Genomic DNA, 27,724 nt, shown 5'->3' on the forward strand with positions numbered 1-27,724 from the left:
TCAGCGCATGCTCGGAGTACACGTCCTGGTAATCCGTCTGGCCTTACTCATATCGAAGGCGGAGAGCGTGATCACACAGTCGTTTGGAACGTCTGATGCTCGAGTGCATGTTCCATTGTTACTTGCCTAGAAGCGAGCATAGAAGCTATTTACCTCATCTGATAGGCTTGTGTCACAGGGCAGCTCTCGGCTATGCTTCCCTTTGTAGTCTGTAATAGTTTGCAAGCCCTGCCACATACGACGAGTGTCGGAGCCGGTCTAGTAAGACACAGAGATATCTTTTCTGGTTGATTTCAGTATTGGCTGGCTTTCATCAAGCTGCCCACTCAATAAACAGCTTCAAACTGTAACCAGTGCCTGTAACCTGGTTCAGGATATCAGTCAACCTACCAGTGTAGTTACAAACAGCACAGTAATTAAATAATCAAAATGTATTGATCACATCTTTACTAATGCTGCAGAAAAGTGCTTTAAAGAAATATCCAAATCCATAGGATGTAGTGATCACAATATAGTAGCCATATCTAGGAAAACCAAAGTTCCAAAGGCTGGGCCCAACATAGTGTATAAGAGGTCATACAAGACGTTTTGCAGTGATTCTAATGTTGATGTTGGTTGGTGGTTGTGGTGTGTAATGAGGAGCAACTAGACGTTGCACTTACCACATTTATGAAATTGCTTATTCCACTTACTAATAAGCATGCACCCATTAAGAAAAGGACTGTAAAAACTGGTAAATCCCCTTTGATTGATGAGGAATTGAAAAATGGCATGATTGAGAGGGATGATGCAAAAGGTATGGCAAATTAGTCTGGCAGCACAACCGATTGGCAAACATACTGCCAATTGAGAAATCATGTGACTAAACTGAATAAAAAGAAGAAGAAACTATACTAGGAAACAAAGATAAATGATATAAAGAATGATAGTAAAAAGTTTTGGCACAACTTAAATTAAATTTTGGGCCAGACAAATCAAATTTGAATCAGATAGCTCATTCATCACAAAACCCATTGATATTGCCAACTACTTTAATAATTGTTTAATTGGCAAGATTGGCAAACTTAGGCATGACATGCCAGCAACAAACACTGCCACTACACATCCAAGTATATCTGACCAAATTATGAAAGACAAGCATTGTAATTTTGAATTCTGTTAAGTGACTGGAAGAGGTGAAAAAATGATTGTTGTCAATCAACAATGACAAGCCACCGGGGTCTGACAACTTGGATGGAAAATTACTGAGGATAATCGCAGACAATATTGCCACTCCTATTTGCCATATGTTAAATTTAAGCCGATAAATAAAGTGTGTGCCCTAAGGCCTGGATGGAAGCAAAAGTCATTCCGCTGCCTAAGAATAGAATAGACCCCTTTACTGACTCAAATTGCTGCTGACCAATCAGCCTGTTACCAACCCTTAGTACATTCTTGGAAAACATGTGTTTAACCAGATACAATGCTATGTTACAGTAAACAAACTGACAACAGACTTTCAGCATGCTTATAAGGAAGGGCATTAAACAAGCACAGCACTTACACAAATTACTTATAATTGGCTGGGAGAAACTGATGATTAAAAGATTGTGGGACTGTTTTGTTAGACTTCAGTGCGGCTTTTGACATTATCGATCATAGTCTGCTGCTGGAAAAAACATGTGTGTTATGGCTTTACACCCCCTGCTATTTTGTGGATAAAGAGTTACCTGTCTAACAGAACATAAAGGGTGTTCTTTAATGGAAGCCTTTCCAACATAATCCAGGTAGAATCAGGAATTCCCCAGAGTAGCTGTTTAGGCCCCATTACTTTTTTTCAATTTTTACTAACCACAAGCCACTGGCTTTGAGTAAAGCCATGTATGCGGATGACTCAAAACTATACACGTCAGGTACTACAGTGACTGAAATGACAAACATTTAACAAAGTGCTGCAGTTAGTTTCAGAAAGGGTGGCAAGGAATAAGTTAGTCCTAAATATTTTAAAAACTAAAAGCATTGTATTTGGGACAAATCATTTACTAAACCCTAAACTTAAACTAAATATTGTAATGAATAATGTGGAAATTGAGTATGTTGAGGTGACTAAACTGCTCAGAGTAACCCTGGATTGTAAACTGTCATGGTCAAAACATATTGATACAATAGTTGCTAAGATGGGGAGAAGTCTGTCCATAATAAAGCGCTGTTCTGCCTTCTTAACAACACTATAAACAAGGCTGTCACGGGATTCTTCCATCAAAGGAGAGGAGGACCAAAATGCAGCGTGGTTGAAATTCATGTTTGTTTTTAATAAGAAAACTATACATGAATAAACTACAAAAACAACAAATGTGTAAACCCGAAACAGTCCCGTGTGGAACTGACACAGGAGACAGGAACAATCACCCACGAAACACTCAAAGAATATGGCTGCCTAAATATGGTTCCCAATCAGAGATAACGATAAACACCTGCCTCTGATTGAGAACCACTCCAGGCAACCATACACTTTTCTAGACAACTATACTACACCACAATCCCATAACCTACAAAAAAAAACATGGACAAAACACACCACATAAATAACCCATGTCACACCCTGGCCTGACCAAAATAATAAAGAAAACACAAAATACTAAGACCAGGGCGTGACAAAGGCAAGTCCTACAGGCCCTAGTTACGTTGAACCTGAACTACTGTTCAGTCGTGTAGTCAGGTGCTACAAAGAGGGACTTAGGAAAATTGCAATTGGCTCTGTTGGGTTCTGAAAATATGAAATATACTTACTCATGTCACTGAGGGAGAGACGGTAATGTATAACGTTTACATTATGTCAGGACATGTTATTGTTAGCCATCAGGGATCCTATGTGAGGGATCGTCTGGGAGGAGAAGAGACACGGTCTGGTACCAGGAACCATGACAGCCGTGTGCTGGGCAGGGAAGAGATCACATGTGGCAGGCATTGATAAGGGGGAGACCTTTGGAATAGGCATCAAGGGGGTTGAGGACAGGTCAGGTCACTTTAAGGGAGAAGGAACGGTTTATTACCCCATCACTTCGTCTTCCTGTCGAACCATAAAAGATGTAAGGGTTGGAGAGAAGGAGGAGTGCATCTAAATTGGAGTATATATGCTTGTGTTGGTGGAAACATGATTTGTCTAATGCAGCTTTATTGATCCTCTGGGAAGAATTAAACTTGGTTAAGCTTTCATAGTGTCCGTTTTTTACTCTGAGAATTAGAACCTAACAGCTCAGGACAGGGCAGCACGGCTGGCCCTTAAATGTACACGAGGAGCTAACATTAATGACATTAAAGATATGCATGCAAATAGTAGGAGAGATTGACTTCATCACTACTTGTTTTGTAAGAAGTGTTGACAAGCTGAATGCACCAAGCTGTCTGTTTAAACTACCAGCACACAGCTCAGACACCCATGCATACCCCACAAGAGACATACCACCAGAGGTCCCTTCACAATCCCCCTGTCCAGAACAGACTATGGGAGGCGCATCAGGTAACTGATGCAAGCAGTAGAATCAGATTTTAAAAATAGATAAAAAAAAACATATTATGGAACTACAGGGACTGTGAACACACACACACACACACACACACACAAACACATGCACTCTACACACACGTACTGTACATTGAAATATATTGTATGGCGGTATTATGCATTTTGTATTGTAGATATGTAGTGGTATAATAATGTTATTTGATGTGCTGTTTTATCTTTTGTTTTATGTGTAATGTAAGTGCTTTAATGTCTTTGGACCCCAGGAAGAGTAGCCAAGGCAGTAGCTAATGGGGATACCTAAAAAATACAAATAGCTTCCTCTCATTTCTTATGTAAAAAAAAGTATTAGTTAGTTATACTATTTTGATATTGAATACTGCGCTGTTGGGTAGTGCTTGCTTACTTGTGCATGTGATAATAAAACTTGTGTCCACTAAACCATTTCCTTCATAATGCATGTGCCCAGTGGCAACAGCTTTGGTGAACATTCCTGCAGTCAGCATGTCAATTGCACGCTCCCTTAAACTTGAGACATCTGTGGCATTGTGTTGTGACAAAACCGCCCATTTTAGAGTGGCCTTTTATTGTCCACAGCACAAGGTGCACCTGTGTAATGATCATGCTGTGTAATCAGCTTCTTGATATGCCACACCTGTCAGGTGGATGGATTATCTTGGCAAAAGGAGAAATGATCACTAACAGGGATGTAAACAAATGTGTGCACAACATTTGAGAGAAATAAGGTTTTTGTGCGTATTACATTTTTGGGTGATCTTTTATTTCAGCTCTTAAAAACATGAGACCAACACTATACGTTTATATTTAAGTTCAGTGTAGTTGCAAAGTTGCTAATTAGCTAACATGCAAAAAGTTGTCCATCATATGATTCAAACACACAACAGTTGGGCTGCTAGACCTTCACGTTATATGCCTAACCCTCCTCCCCGACCAACCTCCCTCCTATCGTTTCTGTCTTAAGTAACCTACTGCCTTGAACTGTGAGTGAAATGCTCCTTACACAAAATCGTGTGGTAGACACAAAAAAATGTGTGTCTATTTCACAATCATTTATGATAGTGGGTTGATAACAACACATTATTTCCCAGTAAAATAGGAAAACAAAAAAGTCCCCCTGCCCCCTCCCCCAGAGCATGGGTACGTTTGCATTTGCATATACTACCGTAGAATCAGACAAGTTCGGGGAAAACTTTAATCTATTAGAAGGGAGGTACTAATAATCAGTCTTTTAGTATGTGCATATGTAGGTCCTACAAGTCAATAACAATGACTAATAATGGATGATGGACTCAATGTGATGCAGAGGCATTAACTCCTCAGTTTAGAGGCTTTGACGAAGTGCATTAGAGAAGCCTCCTCACAGGAAGGTCAACGGGTGTCAGTCTGACCCAGGCATAATGATCAGCAGAGACGGATTGGATCTGGAATTGTTTTTCCTTTCTTCCTTCTTCACTGCCTTTGGACATGCCAGGATATTCGGACTGGCAGCCATGAAGGACGGATACAATTTGCTGATGAACACAGTAAGGATGCACAGTCTCTTGTGACAACTAGAAACGCAAGATTTGGTTCTGGGTTGCCGAGATTAGGATGCATGATACGTCCGTACCGATTCCGTTTTGCAGCGGATGCACGCACATCATTTGATGGAGGTGCTTTCGCAGTTGGAGCCACATAATGCATTGTGCCAATAATCATTTGACACAACAGTTGACTATAATGCACATAAACTTTGCTGAATATATTTAATTCCCAATGTGCCTTCAAGGATTGCTATTACCGAGGTTGTAATAGATTTGGTATTAATAAATCCTTAGAAATGCAACTTCATTCTTGCTTCGTGTCAGTCGTGTAAAAAAAAAAAACGAATTCAACTGCTGTTCTCTTCAACCTTTTCCTTTGGGACGTCACCTTCTCTCCTTACCTTGTACTCTGTGATGTTTTCCAACGATGTCGAGGTGACGTCACAAGGAAAGGACAAAGGAAACGCCTAATTAAGAAGAGCTGGGAACTGCACTAGTGAGATGAAAGAAATAGTACTCACGGTCACTGCAGAATGCTCCTCTGTAGGTGGTCATGGTGCAGTCACAGGAGAAGCCCTCCCACTGCTGGAGACACACCCCCTGGTTATGGCAGGAGTCCTCTGTACAGGTTGTGCTCAGGCCTGGGGTGGGGGGAAAGTATGCTCATGCAGTGAACCATAAGGTGGATCCACAGCTGACCTGTTCCTCAGAGTGCCCCATGACCCCATGGCTGTGCCCCTGTCTGACGTACCTCCACAGCCGCGCTCCACCTGGCCCACCCTGTGGAGGGCATCTGCCATCATGTCAGGGAGTCTCCCATTCAGGTCCACAGAGGCCAGGCAGCCCTGGTACCCGTCCCGGGACGCAACCAGCTTGGGCAGGCTGCTGTACATGCTCTTCCCTACACCACCAACATACAGCTCCCCTGGAAAACACACACAGCATCAATCAATCAGAGCATGTTCTCCTGGAAGATAACGATTATTCTCAGTAGTCAAAGCAGAAACACCTCCAGGTAGTCATTGCTAAGATACAATAGCGTTGAGTGGGAAGTTATCAACTAGCGCCACTCAATGTTAAGGCAGCTACGAACAGATCTGATACCCTAAGTTTTGCATTTGATAAATGTTCTGCAATAATAGGCCTCCAATAACTTGCTAGTTAACATTCAAATCAGACAGATCTGCTCACGATTTACAACCTCCGAGAAGCCATTTGGTGACACGATGCGTCAGATGCAGGTGGACTCTAAATCATTGAAACCAGTGATGATCTGTCTTGTCTTCATCAGATTTATGCCCCTTTCAAGAGACTGTTTACTTGCATAGGAACCCTCCCAGCCACAGTAATCATTCATCGTTTGGCTGTTGAATTGCAGTGTTGGGGAACATCTTAGGTAGATGTCTGAGAATTCCTCTGTGCTGTTTATCAGCAGAAGGAGCTGGGACAATCTGTGGATTTCTCTGCAGAAAGATTTGAAATGTCACATGGCTGTTAACTCTAGGATATTACCAAACTTGCTCACAATCATTTAAAACCTGCTGGGACTTCAAAATGAAGAGTCAATATCATTAATTTCTAAGTAAAAAAATGTATGTAGCAATTAAGGATTCTAGCTTTAAACAGTACCCTGTTACTTGGGGGACTGAACACACCGATTCCACTTTTTTCTTCCTTTCTGGTACTCATTAAGAAACCCGAGATTTGGGTTTTTGGGGTGTGGTTTGATGTGGGTGTATTATGTATGGGTGACAGGTAGCCTCGAGGTTAGAGCGTTGGGCTAGTAACCGTAAGATCACTGGTTTGAATCCCAGAGCAACAAGACAAAAAAACTGTTGCTGTGCCCTTGAGCAAGACACTTAACCCCAATTGCTAATGGCTGCACCCAGGACTGATTTCTGAGAACCTGTTTCATCAGCAGCAATCTGTCAAACTATTGTAAATAAAGCACAAGCTGTAGTAGGTAGCAGGCACATTGAGTAGCCAGGCCACGTTAGCTAAGTCAGCTTATCAATTCACTGGTGATTGGCGATGCGTGTGCTTCGGTGCCGATTCTTTTTTTTTTTTTACAACATTCTAACTATCCATTACCAGACAGTGTTTTATAGTGAATCGTGTTACAGAACATGGTCACGGCAGGAAACAAAACGCATTGCAAATGGGTTTCTAAATGTAGAAAATTGAGATGGGATGCAACTAAGTCTCCATTCTCATTTTGCCCAAAACAGTGGCAGACTCGGTTGTGATCACTAATATGAAACATAAGAGAGAGTGAACACTCCATCAAGTGCATATAAAATGTGTTCTTTCAACATAACATTGATGACGTGTTGTCTTACGTAAACGAGTCTGAGGTGTTGCGTAATGGGCAGGTCTGTCTAACTGTAGGTGCTGCTGCAATTGGATAGAGTGCAATCACCGCAGGGGATTCTCCATTCTTGACAATTCTCCCTGGGTGTTACCATCTCGTGTTAGTGGGCAAATTAGGCAGGATTGTAATCCAACCCCGGTCATCATGGAAGTCATGACGACCTCAGTTACACAAATCTCACAAAACTCCGTTTTGGAATATACAGAATTATCCTACTCACACTTTTTTTGTGTGTCAATTTTGGCACTGAAATAACTGTTTGACTAATATCAATGCCACATAAAGCCGTTTTCAACCAGATACATTGTTTGTTTTTGCCTTCAGTTGCTCTTTAATGTACACAGCACAGTAAAAGTATGATTTCATATTCTGGTTTATAGGGCTTATACTGATTACACAAGAAGTTCAGCCGGCGTACCCTTGGGATAAAGAGAGGAGAAACTTCAAATTCATCTTTGATGTTCTGAGGAACAAAATGAGAGAAAAAACTACCATCAGATGAAATAAAATATAAAAGGTGGTGATAAGCAAGCAATATTCTATGAAGATTGAGCAAAATAAATTAATGGTGAACGTGTACAATAACAAGATTGATGAATAATATTAGTTTGAGTCTACAACTGAAATGAACACAATTGGTACACAGTTGTTGCGCTTAGGATTTTTCCAAAACTTGTTGTCTATAGTACTGTGCGTTAGTGCTGAGCGATTAGTGCCTTTTGAGGTCGGTTCAGTTTCGGCTCAATTATGAAAAAAGAATCACAGTTTTCAATGTATTATATGTATTTTTATGACAATAAATGCACTATGTGGGTTGAATTCTGTAACACAGAATAAAACAATGAATAAAGTCCCATGGTGGTAGTGACTGTCCATTACTGCTCATCACTTATTAACCATCATTTATTCACATTACTTTGCTTTAATACAATATTAGTTTTTTATTTGATGGTTTTATTATCTCAGTCCAAGCCAACTTCTCATCTTTACAGAGCTTCTGCCTATGCTGTCTGACAAAATCACTATTATAGTAGTTCTTCAAAGTAAATAAGGCATACTTTTACGACTGCTAAATACCAACTATCAATCACTTAGATCATGTCATTTCAAACTCCTGAAGCAACTGCTGGCAATGCAAATAGTCTGGGTAGCCATTTGATTAGCTGTTCAGGAGTCTTATGGGGGTAGAAGCTATGTAGGAGCCTCTTGGACATAGACTTGGCGCTTGCCGTGCGGTAGCAGAGAGAACAGTCTATGACTAGGGTGGCTGGAGTCTTTGACACTTTTTAGGACCTTCCTCTGACACCGCCTGGTATAGAGGTTCTGGATGGCAGGAAGCTTGGCCCCGGTGATGTACTGGGCCGTACACACCCGAGCGGCCCCCGTGTTGAAGATCAGCGTGGCAGTTGTGTTGTTACCTACCCTTACCGCCTGGGGGCGGCCCGTCAGGAAGTCCAGGATCCAGTTGCAGAGGGTGGTGTTTAGTCCCAGGGTCCTTAGCTTATTGATGAACTTTGAGGGCACTATGGTGTTGAACGCTGAGCTGTAGTCAATGAACAGCATTCTCACATAGGCGTTCCTTTTGTCCAGGTGTGAAAGGGCAGTGTGGAGTGCAATAAAGATTGCATCATCTGTGGATCTATTGGTGCAGTATACAAATTGGAGTGGGTCTAGGGTTTCTGGGAAAATGGTGTTGATGAGAGCCAATGCCTTTCAAAGCAATTCATGGTTACAGACGTGAGTGCTACGAGTTGGTAGTCATTTAGGCAGGTTACCTTAGTGTTCTTGAGCACAGGGACTATGGTGGTCTGCTTGAAACACGTTGGTATTACAGACTCAGACAGGGAGAGGTTGAAAATGTCAGTGAAGACATCGGGAGAGGTTGTACACAGACCGGACAAGATTAAGCGGGAGCACAATGGACGCTCGTCATTGTAGTTTATTACAATGTTTTCTGAGCCAAACTGTGTAGAATATTGGCCTGTTGGAAAACTCCCTACTACATCACACAGTTCAGGCTTGATCTGATTTATCTCTACAGAAACTGCACTTCGAGCTCACAGAAAAAAAACAAATATAATGAAATTCAAATAATTGAACCAATGTCGGTCAATTAGTTGTTTAAAAAACCCAAATGATCCGAAATGTCCGTTAATTGCTCAGCAGTACTGTGCATGGTAACAACAACATGTCAATTTATCAAACTTTTTTGAATGAAATTCTCAAGAGCATGAGTAGACGGCATCAATTTGTTTGGGTACCGGCAACCTAACACTACTTCAAGTCAAGCAGGAAAGTAAAACAAAATCCCCTCTGAGGCACAGACTGTTCCACTGACCATGTCTTCCCTTTCAAAACAAACATACTTTTGTGTTCATACCACAAGTTTATTTCTACAGAGAATACTCCCGAGTAACTAAGTGCAGCAACCAAAAGCGTTTCCTGACTCCAGTACTCCGTCCACACTTCAGATCCCAACAGGTGTGCCAAATATAACACGTATAATTGCTTGAGCAATTACCCGGAAAGCTGCTCTTTCGATACATTGACTGGCCCTTTTTTCTCTCAAGGAGATGAATACCCGTAGAGACTTGGGCACTCTCACAATAAAACTGTTTCATGGCTATGTTTTTTAAATGCCCTTTGTTGAACATACAGGTAGCAGAGAAGTTATATTGCATTGGAAACAGGTATGTCCCTTTCTCCTTGACATACTGAAGCTTTCCCTGACCTTCAAACGGCCACATCCTGATCTTTTTAGTTTTTATTTCATCTTTATTTAACCAGGTAGGCCAGATGAGAACAAGTTGATGAGAACTGCGACCTGGCCAAGATAAAGCAAAGCAGTGCAACACAAACAACAACAACACAGAGTTACACGTGGAGTAAACAAGCGTACAGTCAATAACACAATAGGAAGAAAAAAAAGAAATTCTATATACAGTGTGTGCAAATGGCGTGAGGAGGTAAGTCAATAGTAGCATGTAATTACAATTTAGCAAATTGACACTGGAGTGATAGATGTGCAGATGATGATGTGCAAGTAGAAATAATAGTGTGCAAAAGAGCAGAAAATAAAATAAAAACAATATGGGAATGAGGTAGGTAGATTGGATGGGCTATTTACAGATGGGCTGTGTACAGCTGCAGCGATCGGTTAGCTGATGTTTAAAGTTAGTGAGGGAAATATAAGTCTCCAGCTTCAGCGATTTTTGCAATTCGTTCCAGTCATTGCCAGCAGAGAACTGGAAGGAATGGTGGCCAAAGGAGGTGTTGGCTTTGGGGGTGACCAGTGAGATATACCTGCTGGAGCGCGTGCTACGGGTGGGTGTTGTTATCGTGACCAGTGAGCTCACCCAAATCTGCAGCGTTGTTGCGGTGAAAGAAAGCACTAACAGGTATGCTAACTGAAAACTAATCTTATAACTTGTGGTAAAAATTATGTTGGTAAAACAAAGCGCGAATTAAAAGTACGTATCTCAGAGCATCGTAGCACCATTAGGTGTAAAAACTTTACTTACCCAGTTGTGGCCCACTTCTTGGAAGCAGGCCACTCGATTTCGTCTCTGCGTTATATTGGCATCGAACATGTCACCCTCCCTAGGAGAGGGGGTGACCTTGATAATTTATTGTTATAACAAGAGGCTGCCTGGATCTTTAACTTAAAGACCCTTGCGCCCTTCGGTCTCAACGTAGACTTTGATCTGAAGCCATTCTTGTGATTATTGTGACTTGCCATTGTAATTGTTTGTAAGCTTGTGTAGTCAAATGAATTTATGATCGTATGCTATCCATTTGTTGTTTGTATGCTGTTCTTTGTATGACATTTTAATACTTGATAATTAACCAATGATATTAGGCCACTCTTGGCCATGATTACAGACACCTGTGTCTTTTGACACTACATAAACGAGTCATCCCAGTGTTTGTGATAATACCCTGTTGAAGACAGCTTGGCTGTCGAAACGTTGGTAATTACATTTTTGCATCTGAGCTACTAGAGTGTGCGGCTCTCTTTTATTTTCAAGTTTTCTACTCCGCTAGCCAGCACCTCGCCTAAATAGGTGTGCGTTTCTTTTTCTTCTAGACCAGTGAGATATACCTGCTGGAGCGCGTGCTACGGGTGGGTGTTGTTATCGTGACCAGTGAGCTCACCCAAATCTGCAGTGTTGTTGCGGTGAAAGAAAGCACTAACAGGTATGCTAACTGGTCAGCAACATCTGTAAATACCCATAGGAAGGGCACTCTCAGGCATTAAGGTCACCCAATGATTCCCTATGTACAGACTATAAGAGCTCACACACTACTGTTCCTGCCTCAAGTACCAAGCAAGGCCAGTGATCTGGATCACAGAGAATGGTGAAATTTCATGGGCCCATACCCCAGGATGGCTTGATAATTGGGTAAATAGGACTGTGTGCACTTGATTGGCAACATGAAGGTCATGCAGGCTGTCTGGTGCAGGTAGATAAATGGAGGCGAAAATACCTTTAATGAATAACAACTACTTAACAGTCTGGCTCAGAGGTGGCTCAAGGCTACAACAACATGGCTGTATGTCTCCTTAATACCTCCTATGATACATATGTAACTAAAGGCATATCTTTGATACAATGGAATACTTGATCCGTTTAATGACGAGGGCCGGTGAGTCAATGTTTGCCGACGCAGAGGTGGTTCTTTCAAGGTCAGCGGATGTGCTCCCGTTGCTGTGTCAACTCTGATCAACTCTCTTTCAATTTCCTTTCACTTAGCCGCCCAATAGAATGTTTTTCCACCACAAAGACTCCATTTTCCTCTCACCCAAAGCGTTCCTCTCCTGGGCAGGAGAGTCTACCAAATCTGTTCACTTACGAGGCCATTTATCAATTTAACATTCCTGCTAAAAATCTGACGTTTAGTGCCAAAAAGCGCCCTCATTCAATATTCTCCAACGGGATAATCTGTTTTCCAGTTCCCCCAGTAGGCCATGAGAGTAAATGAGAATTTGTTCTTAAAACTGACTTGCCTAGTTAAATAAAGGTTACGTTTTTACCAGTTACAGCGATTCAGAGCTGCTAACGGGGGCACAGGGCCTGTCTGCCCGCTTATTGGCTCTTTCAACGCAGATGAGATCACTATACTGCCTGATATACCAGAGCAGAATTTCCCAAACTTTTTCACTCAGGCTTCCCTTCCAGCATTGGGGAACATCCCGTGCCACGTCTATTTCTATGGGCACAAACACTGTTCATTACAACATTTTCACAACCCTCTTGTTGGCGGAGAGAAAACGTTGCGTGTTTAAAGCTTATTTCCTGCAATTCTACACATTTTGTTACAGGGTGCAGAAAGCATTCTGCAGTTTTAGAGTGAATTTCGTGCAATTCTATACATTTTGCCATGTCTAATGTCTATTCATGCGATATTTGAGTGACTCAAACATCACAACAAAATCTATGGGCAACAAAAAAAAACTAGCAATAAAAGCTAGCTGACATGGGCTAGTTGATCTGGACATTTCTGACAAGTTATACATAGTTCTCTAAGATGTGCAATGACTGACATGACAAGAGGCAAACTGATGATGCACCCCACAATTTTCAAAATTGCACCTTGTGCATTCTACTATTACAACATTCAAGAGCAAGTTGAAAGCTGGACTGAGTTCAGCTTTCCCCCCCAGTTAGGGAACCACTGCAGCAGTGTGCTTTGCGCTGAACTCAGCAGCGAGTAAAAAAAAAAAAAAACACCACAGACACAGTTATGACTATCAAACTTGATCCAATCAACATCTAGATTGCAACATCGCTTGTTTCGTAGTCTGCTAGCACCATGATCTAGTTTTTACATAATGATGTTTGGTGGCTAAGCAAGGGTAACAATGGTCTCAAGAGTGCAGCCCATGTAAGATTAGGGAGGAGATAGTTGCTTTTCTACGCCACAAGAAAGCCAATACATATCTAGTGAAAAACGTTTGATGAGGAGTTTGTGTCAGATGTTTGGTTCTTAGTGACATCTTCAATCAATTGAATGGACTTCATTTGGGACTACAGGGGAGGGATGTAACAGTTATTTACACAATTTAAAAATGGACTTATTTTCTAAATAAATGTGTTATTTTCTCCTTTGATTTAAGCCCAAACAAAACGCTCAATTTCCCTACACTGTACAACTATATTCAGTCATCATCAGTACAGATAACTCGTGAGTTTTTAGATGAAGGCTAACTTTGATTTGAGATTTGATGAGTTTAATTCCCCACAGAGGTGGTGCAGTTCTCTACTGATGCGGGGGGGAGAGAGGCTTCTCCGTAAAAAGTTAGTCAACAGAGATATGCATAAAAGTTTTCTATGTGTAAAAGAAAAATATCAAAACAAGACAGAGAAAATCACGAAATGATAAAGAAATAGAACGAGATATGTGTCAATTAAAACAAAAGACACAGCTATGTGTGTAAAACGGACAGGAATGTAGAAAGTCCTTTATGTGATGCAGGTCAACTGCGTTATATGTACAAATGGGTTCCATTATTTAAACAATTCGATGCACTGAATTAGGCTAATCTTAAAGCACTTCAAATGAACTTTTAGCAACATGTATTTTTAATAAAAGTGTTTTATAAGACAATTGGGGGGGGGGGGGTTATACTTAATTAATTGGGGGGGGTTATACCGGTTTTAGGAAGAGTAATCCCATATAGACATTTCTGGCCGCCCTGTAAATAACCTTTTCTTCAAATTTGGTCCCCATAAGAATATAGTTGAATAGCCCTGGTATACGCCACGGCTATTCAGTTGCTGGAGACAGTTTTGAGGAGGTGTAGTGTATACGTATACCATACCTTTGAGATCCAGATTGCGGGCTCCGTTGGAGTGCTGGGTGACAGTACGGGAGTCGATTTTGAGGATGTGCACATTGTTGTTGTCCCGGGAGACCACCACGTCGTGCCACTGGTTGTCGTTGAGAGGCTTCTCAGAGTTGCCCTTCATGAGAGACGGCCCGTTGCCCAGGTCAAACACATAATGAATGTACCTACAACACAGCATTACACCATGAAGTAGGTCAATTACAGAATGACCTATGTCATTTATGGAATTCAGGGCTCATCTATAAAAGAGATCTTGGTCTCAGTATGACTCCCTGATAAAATCATATATATATATATACATATACATTCAGTACCAGTGAAATGCTTGGACAAACCTACTCATTCAAGGGTTTTCCTTTATTTTTACTATTTTCTACATTGTAGAATAATAGTGAATACATCAAAACTATGAAATAACACATACGGAATCATATAGTAACCAAAAAAGTGTTAAACAAATCAAAATATATTTTATATTTGAGATTCATCAAAGTAGCCACCCTTTGCCTTGATGACAGCTTTGCACACTCTTGGCAGGCTCCAAGGTTACGGACAACTCCTGCTGACTAATTCCTTACTGAGTGACAGTATTTCTGGGCAAAGCTGGACTGCGGTTAAACATCTGTGGGCATTATCGTTCGCTCTCTCACTCTATCCTTCTCTTTTAGCAAAATCCTTTCGAGTGAACAAAACATTCTGAAACCCTCCCCTTTCTATTCCTCCAGCTGACAGAGTAAAATTATTCCATGTAACACAAAAGGACTTGTTGAGCTAGAGAAAAGAGGAACAGTGGTAGGCACTAGGCAGCTGTGTTATTATTAATTCATCCCACACTCACTGCATGATTACGGTACCTGGAAAAATAGGTTGCAAAATAGGTTGAACTCGTTAATTATATCGAGACCAAATCCTCATTTTGCAAGTGAGGTCTGCTTGTAGACAAATTATACAACAACCTTCCGACCAATTACCTAAGCCCATTGAATAGTTAGGTGGCGCTTCGCCCCTTCCTGACCCCCACCGCACCACTCACCCTTTGACCAGCTCCACAACGATGAAGTCACTGCCGTCTCCAGAGTTGAAGAGCAGCAGGCCGTCGAGGCTGGTGGTCTTGAACTGGAAGAAGAGGTGCATGGAGGCGTAGGCCTGCAAGGTGGAGAAGGCCAGGCAGCTAGCCCGACTGTGGAACGTCACAGGGTCAGCCACGATGCGGCGCATGCCGAAGCGGGCGTTGAGCTCGCAGTAGGAGATGTCTCCGTTCTTACACTGGTCCAGGTAGGGGACGCCATTGAACGAGAGGGCCTGCAGGTGCCCTATGAAGTTAGATGGCACCACGGAGATAAAACGGCGCTCGGTCATGATGCCTGTCTCAATGTTGTGGAACTCCAGGCGAGTGTGGGCACCGGTCATATGGCCTGGGGTGAAATAAATACATGTTGATGGGCAGAGATGTAGCGTATCATGAGGATCACAGTTTCCCCTTCATCTCATGGTTTGACTCTGCTCTGCCATGCTATCTTACCTTCCACAGTCACGTTGTCCACAGAGAGGTGCAGGTTCTTCCCGCGACGCACCACCTTCACGGAGTGCCACTCGTTGTCGTTCAGCTTCTGTCCTGCTAACAGCATCTCTGGGCCTTTACCTGTGAAGAAGCAAGGACAAAGTCAACACCAGAGCACATTCATACAGCACATCCTTTTCCAACGGATCCTTATTTAAAATGGATAAAATACACTGAGTATACAAAACAAGAAGATCACCTGCTCTTTCCATGACATATACTGACCAGTTGAATCCAGATGAAAGCTACGATCGCCTATTGGTCAATATTTAAATCCACTTCAATCAGTGTTGATGAAGAGGAAGAGACCGGTTAAAGGAGGATTTTTACGTTTTCAAATGGATTGGGTATGTGTGCCATTCAGAGGGTGAATGGGCAAGACGAAGTATCTTTGAACGGGTTATGGTAGTAGGTGCCAGCAGACACACCGGTTTGTGTCAAGAACTGCAACGCCGCTGGGTTTGTCACACTCAACAGTTTCCCGCGTGAATCAAGGATGGTCCACCACCCAAAGGACACCCAGCCAACTTCACACAACTGTGGGAAGCATTGGAGTCAACATGGGCCAGCATCCCTGTGGAACACTTTCGTCCATGCCCCATCGAATTGAGGCTGTTCGGAGGAAAACTCAATATTAGGAAGGTGTTCCTAATGTTTGGTACACTCCATGTATACTCCCCGATACTACCTGCCAGTGGAGGCTGCCTAGGGGAGGGCGGCTCATAATAATTTCTGGAATGGATTCAACGGAATAGTATCAAACACATTGAAGACGTGGTTCCCAAGAGGTTGGGCCCACTCCATTGACCACGTTCCTGCCATTATTATTATCTCCTCAGCGGCCTCCACTGATACCTGCTGCAAGAGCTCTGTCAGCGGGTGTAAATACAAGCTATTGGTTAGGGGCGAGAGTGACTAACACATACTGTGCTGTGCATCGTTCAACGTTGAATGAATATGTACTTTCTGTTCTGTGTCGTATAATGACTCAAGTCAGATTGTAAAATTGTATATAAACCCCTTAGACAACCAGCTAACAACTTGAGTGGTATCCGGAGGCTTGGCCAGCGGATACAGTTTTATAGCTCAAGGGTTTCTGCTAAAATCCTCTGCTCTTCTTTTTTTCCCCCAGCTCTCAAGGTTTGAAAATAGGTCACAATGCGGAAGCTTTGCCACTGCAGCACCGTCACCCCCGATCAGTGGCTATGCAACAGGCGGTCCGACAGTGCAGTTCAAAGAAGTTCTGACATGGCTGGCGAAGCTAATTGGTCATGCCTAAGCCTGCCGGGCCTCAGGGGGTTTGTTGATCTAATTGAGCTCAGGGTGTATGAAAATCCCAGGAGACACGGAGAGGACACTGGCTGCTACTGCGACACTGCAGCTGATGACATCAATTGGTTTCCAAATACTCCGCTGTTTCTTCCTCTGGGAGAAAGAGGCCACTGGCTTGTAGAGCTTAACAGCAGAGCAAGTGTCTCAGCAAGGGGTAACACTATAGACCAACTACACGCTTATCTGATAGATATGGGTCCTGTGCAAACACATACTACCGGTAAATCTTCATTGTACCACATCAAGTTCTGTTATTATTACTATTGACATGTTTGATTAGAGTGGCTAAGAATGACAACTGCCGTTAGAAATGGCTAGGCCTGAGGCAGAGCAGTGCTTTCCCAAAGTGAATCCTTGTAACAATTGTAAAACATCATACTGTCAGTCTGTTTTCGGACCGATTGCAACAGTCTATTATCCCAAAATAACCTACAGACCTTAGTATGGATCCCCAGTTCTGTTCCTTTTTTATTGACTGTGGGTTTATGTCCTACCAAACCCATGTTTACCCACTAAATCAACACAACAGTCTACTGAGCAGGTGGAGGGAGGAACAGAGAAATATTTGCAGAGCAGCGGAGATGGGACTTCATCTGAAGTCAACTGTGTTTGAGCAGTGTTGATCTGGTCTCAGAGGTGGGCTCCACTGCTGTCTAATTACGGAGCTTCGGCCCAAACACACACCACTGTGCTTCAGCGGAGAGAGCAGCTCCACCAGGAACAAGCACATACAAGTTAGAGAAGTTGGCAAGTTAGTTATGTAAGGGCTATCTATAGTAGTGGGCTGAAAAGTAAGAATTCTGGTGTGCAAGAAAGCATATCAGTGCATATCCACAGTGCTCTTTTGGGACTAAACCCGAACTCAAGATTTTGTAGGTCCTAGTCCTAAACGCACATTTCTCTGTCTAAATAGTGTCATACACGTTTGTCTATAACTGTTCCCCTTGCAAGTCATGTATTGTTTACTGACTTTTTACTAAATCAAAACCTTTAAATATACAGTTCGCCAATATGGAGAATTTATTTTGTCTCAGCAAACATTTGTTTCTTACGGAGCCCGGGAAGTGACATGGACAGTAGAAAAATTTAAGGGAAAATCCACTTAAATATATTTCAGTATTTTTTTTCATTAGTCAAAATGCATCAACATGATGTGGCAAGTGACAATTTGCGTCTTGAAAATCCTAAATCTTGAAAACTTGACTGCTGACATGCAAAATATTTTGGGACTATCAACAGTGGACCCCAAAAAAAAATCTGTAAGAAAGAAAATGTTTGTGTGACAAAATGGATTGTTCTTTTTCCCCTCAATCTACACACAATACCCCATAATGACAAAGCAAAAAAATCATCTCTATCAGGTTGGATGGGGAGTGTCGCTGCATAGCTATGTTCAGGTCTCGCCAGAGATGTTCGATCGGGTTCAAGTCCGGGCTCTGGCTAGGCCACTCAAGGACATTCAGAGACTTGTCCCGGAGCCACTCAGGCCAAAGAGTTCAATCTTTGTTTCATCAGACCAAAGAATCTTGTTTCTCATGGTCTGAGAGTCCTTTAGGTGCCTTTTGACAAACTCCAAGTGAGCTGTCATGTGCCTTTTACTGAGGAGTGGCTTCCGTCTGGCCACTCTACCATAAAGGCCTGATTGGTGGAGTGCTGCAGAGATGGTTGTCCTTCTGGAAGTTTCTCCCATTGCCACAGAGAAACTCTGGAGCTCTGTCAGAGTTACCATCAGGTTCTCGGTCACCTCCCTGACCAAGGCCCTTCTCCCCTGATAACTCAGTTTGGCTGGGCAGCCAGCTCTAGGAAAAGTCTTGGTGGTCCCAAATGTCTTAAGAATGATGGCGGCCACGGTGTTCTTGGGGACCTTCAATGTTGCAGAAATGTTTTGGTACCCTTCCCCAGATCTGTGCCTCGACACAATTCTGTCTCGGAGCTCTACGGGCAATTCCTTCGACTTCATGGCTTGTTTTTTTTTGCTCTGACCTGCACTGTCAACTGTGGGACCTTCCAAATCATGTCCAATCAATTAAATTTACCACAGGTGGACTCCAATCAGGTTGTAGAAACATCTCAAGGATGATCAATGGAAACAGGATGCACCTGAGCTCAAATTTGAGTCTCATAGTAAAGGGTCAGAATACTTATTTAAATAAGGTATCTGTTTTTTATTTGGAATAAATTAGCAAAAATGTCAATTTGTCATTATGGGGTATTGTGTGTAGACTGACATAGAAGAGCATAGAAGAGCTTTGACTGGGCTGAGCGGGAACTGACCCACTGTAGCAGTGGGCTGAGATGTCTACCAGGCACGCAGAGATGCATGTCGCCACTTTGGTGTCAGGGAGGGGGAAAGAGAAAAGCAGTTGAGTGTCATCCACCCCGCAATAATGGAAGATACCATGTGAGGATATGACGGATCCAAGTGACATGGTAGGAGCGGCCTGCCAGGTAGGATGTAAACCAGGAGGGTGCAGAGCCTGAGACGCCCGGCCCTGAGAGGGTGGAGTAGAGGACCTGATTGATCATGGTGTTGAAGGCAGCGGATAGATCTAGGAGGATGAGAACAGTGTCAGCTTTGGCAGAGCCTCCGTTAAAGTGATGAGTGGCCACAGTCAAGTGAGCTATCTGATTGGTTAGTTTCCAAGAAGATCGTTCTGAGAGAGTAGGTCATAGACAGCTGCAGTGTCTTTGGGGACGAAAACGGATACTGGTCTCTAGTTGACGTCAGAGTGGGTCGGGTGTTGGTTTCTTGAGGAAGGGAGCGACTCTGGTCTTCTGGAAGTCAGAGGGGGCGCAGTCAGTGGTGAGGGATGCATTGATGAGGGAAGTAAGAAGGTCTCCAGAGATTGTCTGCCACCACAGTGACGACCAGAAGCTCTTTGACTATGAGAGAACACAGTCAGATGACGAGAGCAGCTGGAATAGCAGCGTTCTCTGGGGGTGATCCATAACTCTGTCAGGGCCAAAAGGGCAGGAGGGAATAAAGGGAAACATAGGCCTTCTTGACCGCAGATTGGCAGCGATTGATTGAAACGCTGCAGGAGACCACAACTTCGACACGGATTGTGCGCACAGGCTACACTACATTAGACGCGGTGGGGAGCATCTGTAAAGCCGACAGGGAGAGGAGCGAACAGGTATGGAGAATACACAGTTGACAAAGCTACAAGAGAGAAAAATGAGATCATCTGAAAATAACTAGGTAAGACACTCAAGTGAGAGAGTGGTGTGGCCTTCCTCTAACTCCTCAGAACAACTCAGCAGCCCTGTCTTTGTTTCAGCAACCGTCTTCATTTTGGCGACCAGACCGCCGCTTACAGCTGCTGCTGAAAAAAATAGGGGAGACTGACGTACTAACACTATTTGCTGATTGTCTAGCAGAGGTGAAGGACACACCTCCCGGCACTAACTGCTGATTGCCTGGGAGAGGTGAAACAATACAGGCACTGATGAGTCAGACTGTCAACACCAACCACAGTACAAGTGATGAGCAATTAACAGTTGAGACAGCAATGATTAAATAGGTAACGAGAATGACAGCATTTAACTTCAATTGACCAAGCAATACCAGCAATACTAGCTCTAGATGAAGACATGTTACCTCTAAACAGAGATGCACATGTAAATCAACCTCTCACACACAAATACCCCATTGACACAAATGCAAAATGAGCGAACACCAGTTTGTATTCTGCAGTTGAGTTGTTTTATGCACACAGCTATTCTACACATTACGGCAAATTTAATGTCCTTCTGCGGTGTTGTAATGATTGCGTCTTGATATACTGAAGTTACAGGTATAGTATGCTGTGGGCTTACATTCCGTGTTCTGGTTACAGATCGTTTGACGTGGGCCTTTATTTTGCGTCACTGGGCTTGTCAGGCTTCGTATAGACGACAGGGGAGAAAGACTACGGCGTCAGGAGCTTTAAAAGTAGCCCTTTCCTTGGCCAATTTTATCCAGAGTATTTGACGAATATGATTTTAGTAAGTATACATCTGAAAATACGCAGTCCAACATTAGCAGGTCTATTACGTGTAAAAATGAAAAACATATTGGGTGATTCTTTATTTTACGAGGAACATGTTTTTATTTAATACATTTTAGAATCAGGCTGTAACGTGACAAAATGTGGTTTTAAAAAAAGGGTCTGAATACACTGTAGCTGTGTTGCTGGTATGTTGTCGGTTGCAGGAGCTCAGTGTGGCCCGCACAAGACAGTGTATCCTGGTGAGCCAATCAGGACCATGGACAGCTCCCCATACACAGTTGATGAGCCAATTGGCCTGATAAAACAAACATGGTGGGAAAAGGCTTGGAGCCATCAAGACCTCGGCAGTTACCCACATGCATTTCTTATTTAGGACTTACCCGTACTGTATACAGAACATAGACTCAACTTTGACCTTGGGCAACATTCAACCATTACATTTTAATTCCTCCTGTTTTGTCAATTGTGCCCCTTCCTCTCAATGCTTACCTCTTAACATTCTTCCAACGATCTGTTAAAATGGTGATTCTAAGAGGCCCAAATCAGAGGCCTGTTAAAAATGCATGACAGAGGCTCTCCCAGATGGTCGAGGGCTCTAATTGACTATCATTTACTTTAACCACTGGCTAATTGTGTCTATTTAAAAGTCAATTAAGGATATTTTATTGCCATTAAACTTCAATCCATCTAAATTCACAGGACAACTCTGCAGCAACATACTGAAGGTTGCCATCTAAGGTTCAAAATGGAAAAAACAACACGGCTTTGTACACAATCTGTTGTCAAGGTCTCGCCTGTGTCACATGATCTAAAGAAAGCAGATTATTTACATTATCTGTACATTATCCTCTTACCCTTTAGGTTTACACCTGTGCTAACCAACATACACAGTGAAGCAGTCACATGCATCTTAAATGCATCTTTCCTTGAATCCTAATACATCTATTTCAAAAAACTCAATTGTACAGACAACAGTTCCCATAGGTCACCAGGACATGAATTATTAAAACTCATGGGAAATGTTTTCCCCAAAACCCAATGGTATATTGCCATCTGGCGGTAGTTTGAGCACATTACTGATAGAAGTAGCAGGGAGCTAATACCACTGTTGTTTCTCTGAGGAGCACTGTGAACTAATAAAACATATGGTGTTTTGGCTGTTGTAATGAACAGGGGATAATTTTGTTGCTTGGACTAAAGAATGGTTTACCAAATGATATACAGGCGGCTTATACAGTATTTGATACTTACCTTCCAGGTCCCTTACATTTTTCAAGACAACCATGTGATTGTAATACTTCATTGGGATACATATTGTATAGCACTAATGTTAATTACGTTCACCCTTATCAATAGTAAAAACAGACAGTCACAGAAGATAAGGTATAAGACACGGTCGTTCTGAAGTACAGTAAATAATGATAGGAGCCACTTACTGAGGTTACAGTCTATCCTGATACAATCTGGTGAGAGAGAGAGAGAGAGAGTGAGATGGTGAGATCCCAAAAAGTAAATTGAAAATAAACAATATTTAAAAAATATTTTTAAAAACATTTCACATCCTTCAAGGTACATTCTGCAGTTTTGTTTTTTTCCTCCAGAGAGGCCACCATCCGGGGACAAGCTCCAGATTCAAAACCAGCCTTTTCCTCACCATGGCAACCATACAGCACCCACTAACACACGAGCACGTTAGCTTTTTTACATGGCACATATTTTACATGGCACATATTTTACATGGCACATTACTTTCTTCTCCAACACTTTGTTTTTGCATTTTTTAAACCAAATTGAACATGTTTCATTATTTATTTGAGGCTAAATTGATTTTATTGATGTTTTATATTAAGTTAAAACAAGTGTTAATTCAGTATTGTTGTAATTGTCATTATTACAAATAAAAACGGTTTTTTATATATATTTAAATCGGCCGATTAATCGGTATCGGCTTTTTTGGTCCTCCAATAATCTGTATCAGTATCGGAGTTGAAAAATCATAATCGGTCGACCTCTAATGTCAACTCTTCACTACACTCAGGAGGACCGGTAATGTGTACCGCAATCAGAGTGAAATCACTGTGTTTCGTGATATATCATTACTGTAATACTTTCCATGACTCTATTTACAACCTAGAAAGTAATCCTACGATAAATCCTATGTTGATAACAGATATGCCTCCCGGTGTGTGTACAACCCATGTGGTAGTTAGGTAGAGCACAGACAGAGGAAAGGGCTGATTCGCATACCCTACACTGAAACCTTACGCATTTAGAGCTGTGGAAAATCTCCTCACCATTGTGCCCGTCTAAATAATAGAATAGCTACATAGTCATTATGGCGTACAACTACCAAAACACGTGCCAACACAGTCAGAGCTTCCTTGATCTTTTGGTTATAATAAAGCCCTCTGTGAAGGCTATGTACTACACACCACGGTTTCGGGAACCGAAGGGCTGCACGTTTTTTTTCTTATTTTCCCCCCTAGTACTACACTGCTGATTCAAATAATCAACTAATCGTCAAGCTTTCATTATTTGAATCAGCTGTGTAGGGCTAAGAAAAACCTTGGCGTCCCGAGGACCGAGTTAGGGGAGCCCTGCGCTACTAGGTGCTATGCTAGTGTGCCTGAGGTGTTCTCTGGAGCTGTCAACCATCACAAAGCAGTGGATGCAAACAGCCAAGGACCAGACTCACTACCTACAGCCGTAATGGGAGAAGTGGAGACTAGAGATACCAGCTGAGGCAGACAGCCCCGTCAGGCACCATTACTGCCACGGCCGGCTCTCTACTGCTCTCCTCTTCCTTTGGTTTTGACAAATCTGAGAGCCATGGTGGACGGCACTTGTGATCTAGAACACCAACTACAACATCCGTCGGAACACCATGACTACGTATCTGTCATGGTGATGCGGAATGTTTCTAAGTGAGCTGGTCTCTCTGGCTGCCTGCTCCTAGGACTGCAGACACACCGGCCGTTGAAGGGCTGAAAGGGTTGAGATGGATTGCTGACCAAGGGATGGGCGAGAGAGAAAGAGAGAAAACACAGAGGCGACACAGAGAGATGTATATAGATTGTGAATGATGAGGAGAAGGGGGAGGGGTGTGTAGGACAATACCCTTTCCCATTACATCATGAGTACTCTCACAGAGAAGCCTTGAGGACTCATAAACGTTAGCACTGTTAGCATTACCCAGGTTGACGGTAAGTTTGACCCGGCCCCCGTCCAGCTCCAGTCGCAGGGTGTCAGCTGAGTCCTGGGAGGTAGTGGCCACAAGCAGCCCAAAGGCCCTCTGGGACATAAAGCGCAGCGCCACGTCCTCGGCCTCCATGTGCATGCTCAACGGCAGCATCACCTTCAGGTACATGCTGCCGTCGTAGCTCAGCACCGTGGCCTCTGTGTGCGGGCACCAAGGACAGGGAGACAGCGTTAGCAAATGGCATTGTCACAAATGTTCCCAACATCTATTCCCATACACCCAATACTGAATAAGCGCATGATTCATAACAAGACACCAAATGAAGATGAGAGAATTCCACTTCCACTCATATTATCAGCTACGATCTTCGCCGAAACAAGATCGAACGGATCCTTTTGTAGGCCTGTTGAAGAGACTGCAGTTTCCTGCAGCCACACTAGATGGCAGGAACAGCCTGTAGCGTACCACAGTGCTCTTTTGCGAAGCCTCTGTTAATCATCCTCCTCTCATAGATTTATATTCGGGCCACAAATAGGATGAGGATGGCCATTTAAATCCCTCATAATGTTATCGGCCTATATGGCGTCACAATGGGGCTCCTACCCTCTCTGTCAGAGCGATATCTGTGCTTGATGCAGGGTTATTCAGACTCACGGAGCACCACCGGTATACTGATGAATCACTGATACACAGCACCTATTTATTCCTCACATACCGCCAATTTACTAATAGAGTGGCAATTTACCACTTGAATAACTCACATAAAAAGTGATTTCATCTCCATTGTCTGTATGAAATGTCATTAGACTTGTTTAAAAGCTCTGCGGTAACATTTCAAGCAGGGATCGTTTCCACATTCCGCTGATCCTCTCTCTCTCTCTCTCTCTCTCTCTCTCTCTCTCTGTCTCTTTCTCTCACCGCTCTCACAGTTGGGGCCCAGGTAGCCCGTGCTGGTGCAGTCACACACGTGGCGGTTCCAGCCCTCGCGGCACTGCCCACCGTTGGCACAGACGTCTCTGCCACACCTGATGTGCGTTTCCCTGGTGCAGAAGCTGCTGACTCCAGAGGCACTCTGGATCTCTGCCAGTCTCCTCAGGTCCCGGCTCCGCCCATCCATGAACAGGTCACGCATGCAGCCCACGTAGCCCAGGTTGAGGGGGGCCGTCCAGACTTCTGGGGGGAGGATGAGGCCCTGGCGTGCCTCGGGCAGACCCCCGAGGTACATGTCACCCTCCAGGTCTAAGATCTCACTGCCTTCGTTAGCAGAGAATGGTATGCTGCGGCTGTTCACTGAGATCAGGCCTGAAGGCAAGACAGTCAGAGAGAGTCAACTTGTATCAAGGCTGCCTCACTGTACAATCGCACTGTATAATATAGAATATGATCCACATGGTACACCAGGTGTAAAATTATGAAACGACTAATGAACAGGAACGTCTCAGGTCTTTGTCATACCGTATTTCTTAATAGTAAGGTGTAAGCAACACTGGCTCAAATCTAGGGGCACGGCTAATGAGGGCAGACATTTCCCCACATGAGGTGGATGACGGTATAATTGGCCACTTCCGAAATAGGTTAAGGCAATTTACTAAATGTCATACATAGATTATAGCTGCTAAAAATAAGACTAATTAAAAACGGGATATGCACCCAGCATCTCTGACGGCAGCTAAGAAACATGAAGGAGAAGCCAATATGAGTGCCTCCGAATGGGTATAGTAAATGGAACTTCACAAGCCAGTAGGATTTAACCCTGGCTATGCCTGATACCTCAATAAGACCAGAGTTGCAGTATGGCTCTGAACGAAGCTCCTTTATCAGATTCATCATGTGTGCTTTCTCTCACCCTTGCGCCCCTCCCTCTGGAAGTCCACGTGGCACCACTCCCCATCGTTGACCCTCTTGTTGCTGGCTTTCATCTTGATGCTTCCAGAGCCCATGTCCATCAGCAGGTAGAGGAAGCCGTCCAGGAGCTCCATAGCAAAGTAGTCAGCCCTGGGCTGCCTCTCCGGCTGTCTGTCTGGGTCCTGCAGACGCCTGTCACCGTGGCTGAACAGCAGCAGGCCGCTGGGCTCCGTAGTGCGGAAGTCAAAAGAGATAGAGGCAGTCTTCTTGGTTTTCCACCTGGGCAGGGTGAGGTAGGCGGCGGGCGTGTCGAAGGTGACCGGCTCCAGGGCCGCCACGTCCTCACAGCGGAAGGTCAGGTCGCCGTGAACACTGACCTGAGGGTCCCGCTCTGCAGCCAGACGAGACAGCTCCAGCCTGAACTCGTTGTTCTTGTAGACTACCTGTAGGACAAGGGACAGGACTGTCACCGAGCGGGTGGCTGCGGTCTGCTGAAAGACCACTTTATGTCCCACTATTTAGCTTAACCCTCCCTCTTTTCTGTGATTGTCCTCAATACCATAGAATCCATGCAATACCATAGAATCCATGCAATACCTTAGAATCCATGCAATACCTTAGAATCCATGCAACAATTTCTAATTCATTGAAGCGTGTAAAACGCACAAGCTCTCATACATTACACAACCAGATCATAAGACCATAATGAGAATCTCCCTGTTTGTCTGACGGTCTGCCTGTCACATGTGCACTGTTCTCATGTACAGATGGAGGCAGCAGGGAGGCACAGCTGAACATGGTTTTCATTTTCACACCACTTGCAGTCCAAAGCTGACTGGCGCCCTCCTCCAGGGTGAGAACTTTAGTGTCTTTTTGTTTAAAAATACACTTGGCAGCGGCTTGATTTCACAAGGAACCATTATCAGTAATTGCCAGACCAAAATAAAATCTAATGAGAAGAATAGAAAAAGAGCCCGAGTATGAAAAATGCAATTGTTGAGTCTATTTTCAGTCACAGATGCAAAAGTACAAAATCGTTCTCACGCTACGCTAACATTCTGATGACACTCAATGACTCTGTCTCCTTTGGTAGCATCAATCATACATTGCTGAGCCTGTGATCAAATGGAGTTCCGTGAAAAAGTATCTGCCTTTCGGATTTTCGATGTTTCGCATATTTTTGACCCTGAATATATTCTTAGATCTTCATCCAAAACCTCATATTAGATAAAGGAGACCTTAGTGAACAAATAACACAACATTTTGTCAATTATTTCATTACATTGTTTTTAAAAAAGTTACACAACACCCAATTGCCCCCTTAGACTCACTAACTGCTTGTCACCTGTAGGTTTTTGATCTGTCTCTCTGTGGAGGAATTTTGTCCCACTCTTCCAATGCAGAACTGCTTTAACTCAGCAACATTTGAGGGTTTCCGAGCATGAACTGCTCGTTTCAGGTCGGTTTCTGTCTGGACATTTCAAAACGTTTCATTTGTCGCTCTTTAGCCAATCTGATGTAGATTGTG

The 27,724-nt window shown here is 43.2% G+C and overlaps 1 protein-coding gene across 2 annotated transcripts in view; it reads right to left on the reverse strand.

Annotated features, from left to right (window-relative positions):
* The window catches only part of LOC109873238 (neurexin-2), a 451,394-nt gene that overhangs the window by 159,182 nt on the left and 264,488 nt on the right, over positions 1 to 27,724 (reverse strand). For both annotated transcript variants that reach the window (XM_031807879.1, XM_031807878.1), the window contains exons 7-15: positions 26,198 to 26,639; positions 25,270 to 25,653; positions 24,345 to 24,548; positions 22,589 to 22,615; positions 15,790 to 15,909; positions 15,301 to 15,682; positions 14,241 to 14,431; positions 5,798 to 5,971; positions 5,568 to 5,687 (exon numbers count right to left, since the gene is read on the reverse strand). In XM_031807879.1, coding sequence (XP_031663739.1) covers positions 5,568 to 5,687; positions 5,798 to 5,971; positions 14,241 to 14,431; positions 15,301 to 15,682; positions 15,790 to 15,909; positions 22,589 to 22,615; positions 24,345 to 24,548; positions 25,270 to 25,653; positions 26,198 to 26,639 — 2,044 coding nt within the window. The remainder of the gene's footprint in view (positions 1 to 5,567; positions 5,688 to 5,797; positions 5,972 to 14,240; positions 14,432 to 15,300; positions 15,683 to 15,789; positions 15,910 to 22,588; positions 22,616 to 24,344; positions 24,549 to 25,269; positions 25,654 to 26,197; positions 26,640 to 27,724) is intronic.

Source organism: Oncorhynchus kisutch, linkage group LG28 (genome assembly GCF_002021735.2).
Source record: "Oncorhynchus kisutch isolate 150728-3 linkage group LG28, Okis_V2, whole genome shotgun sequence".
Taxonomy (NCBI): domain Eukaryota; kingdom Metazoa; phylum Chordata; class Actinopteri; order Salmoniformes; family Salmonidae; genus Oncorhynchus; species Oncorhynchus kisutch.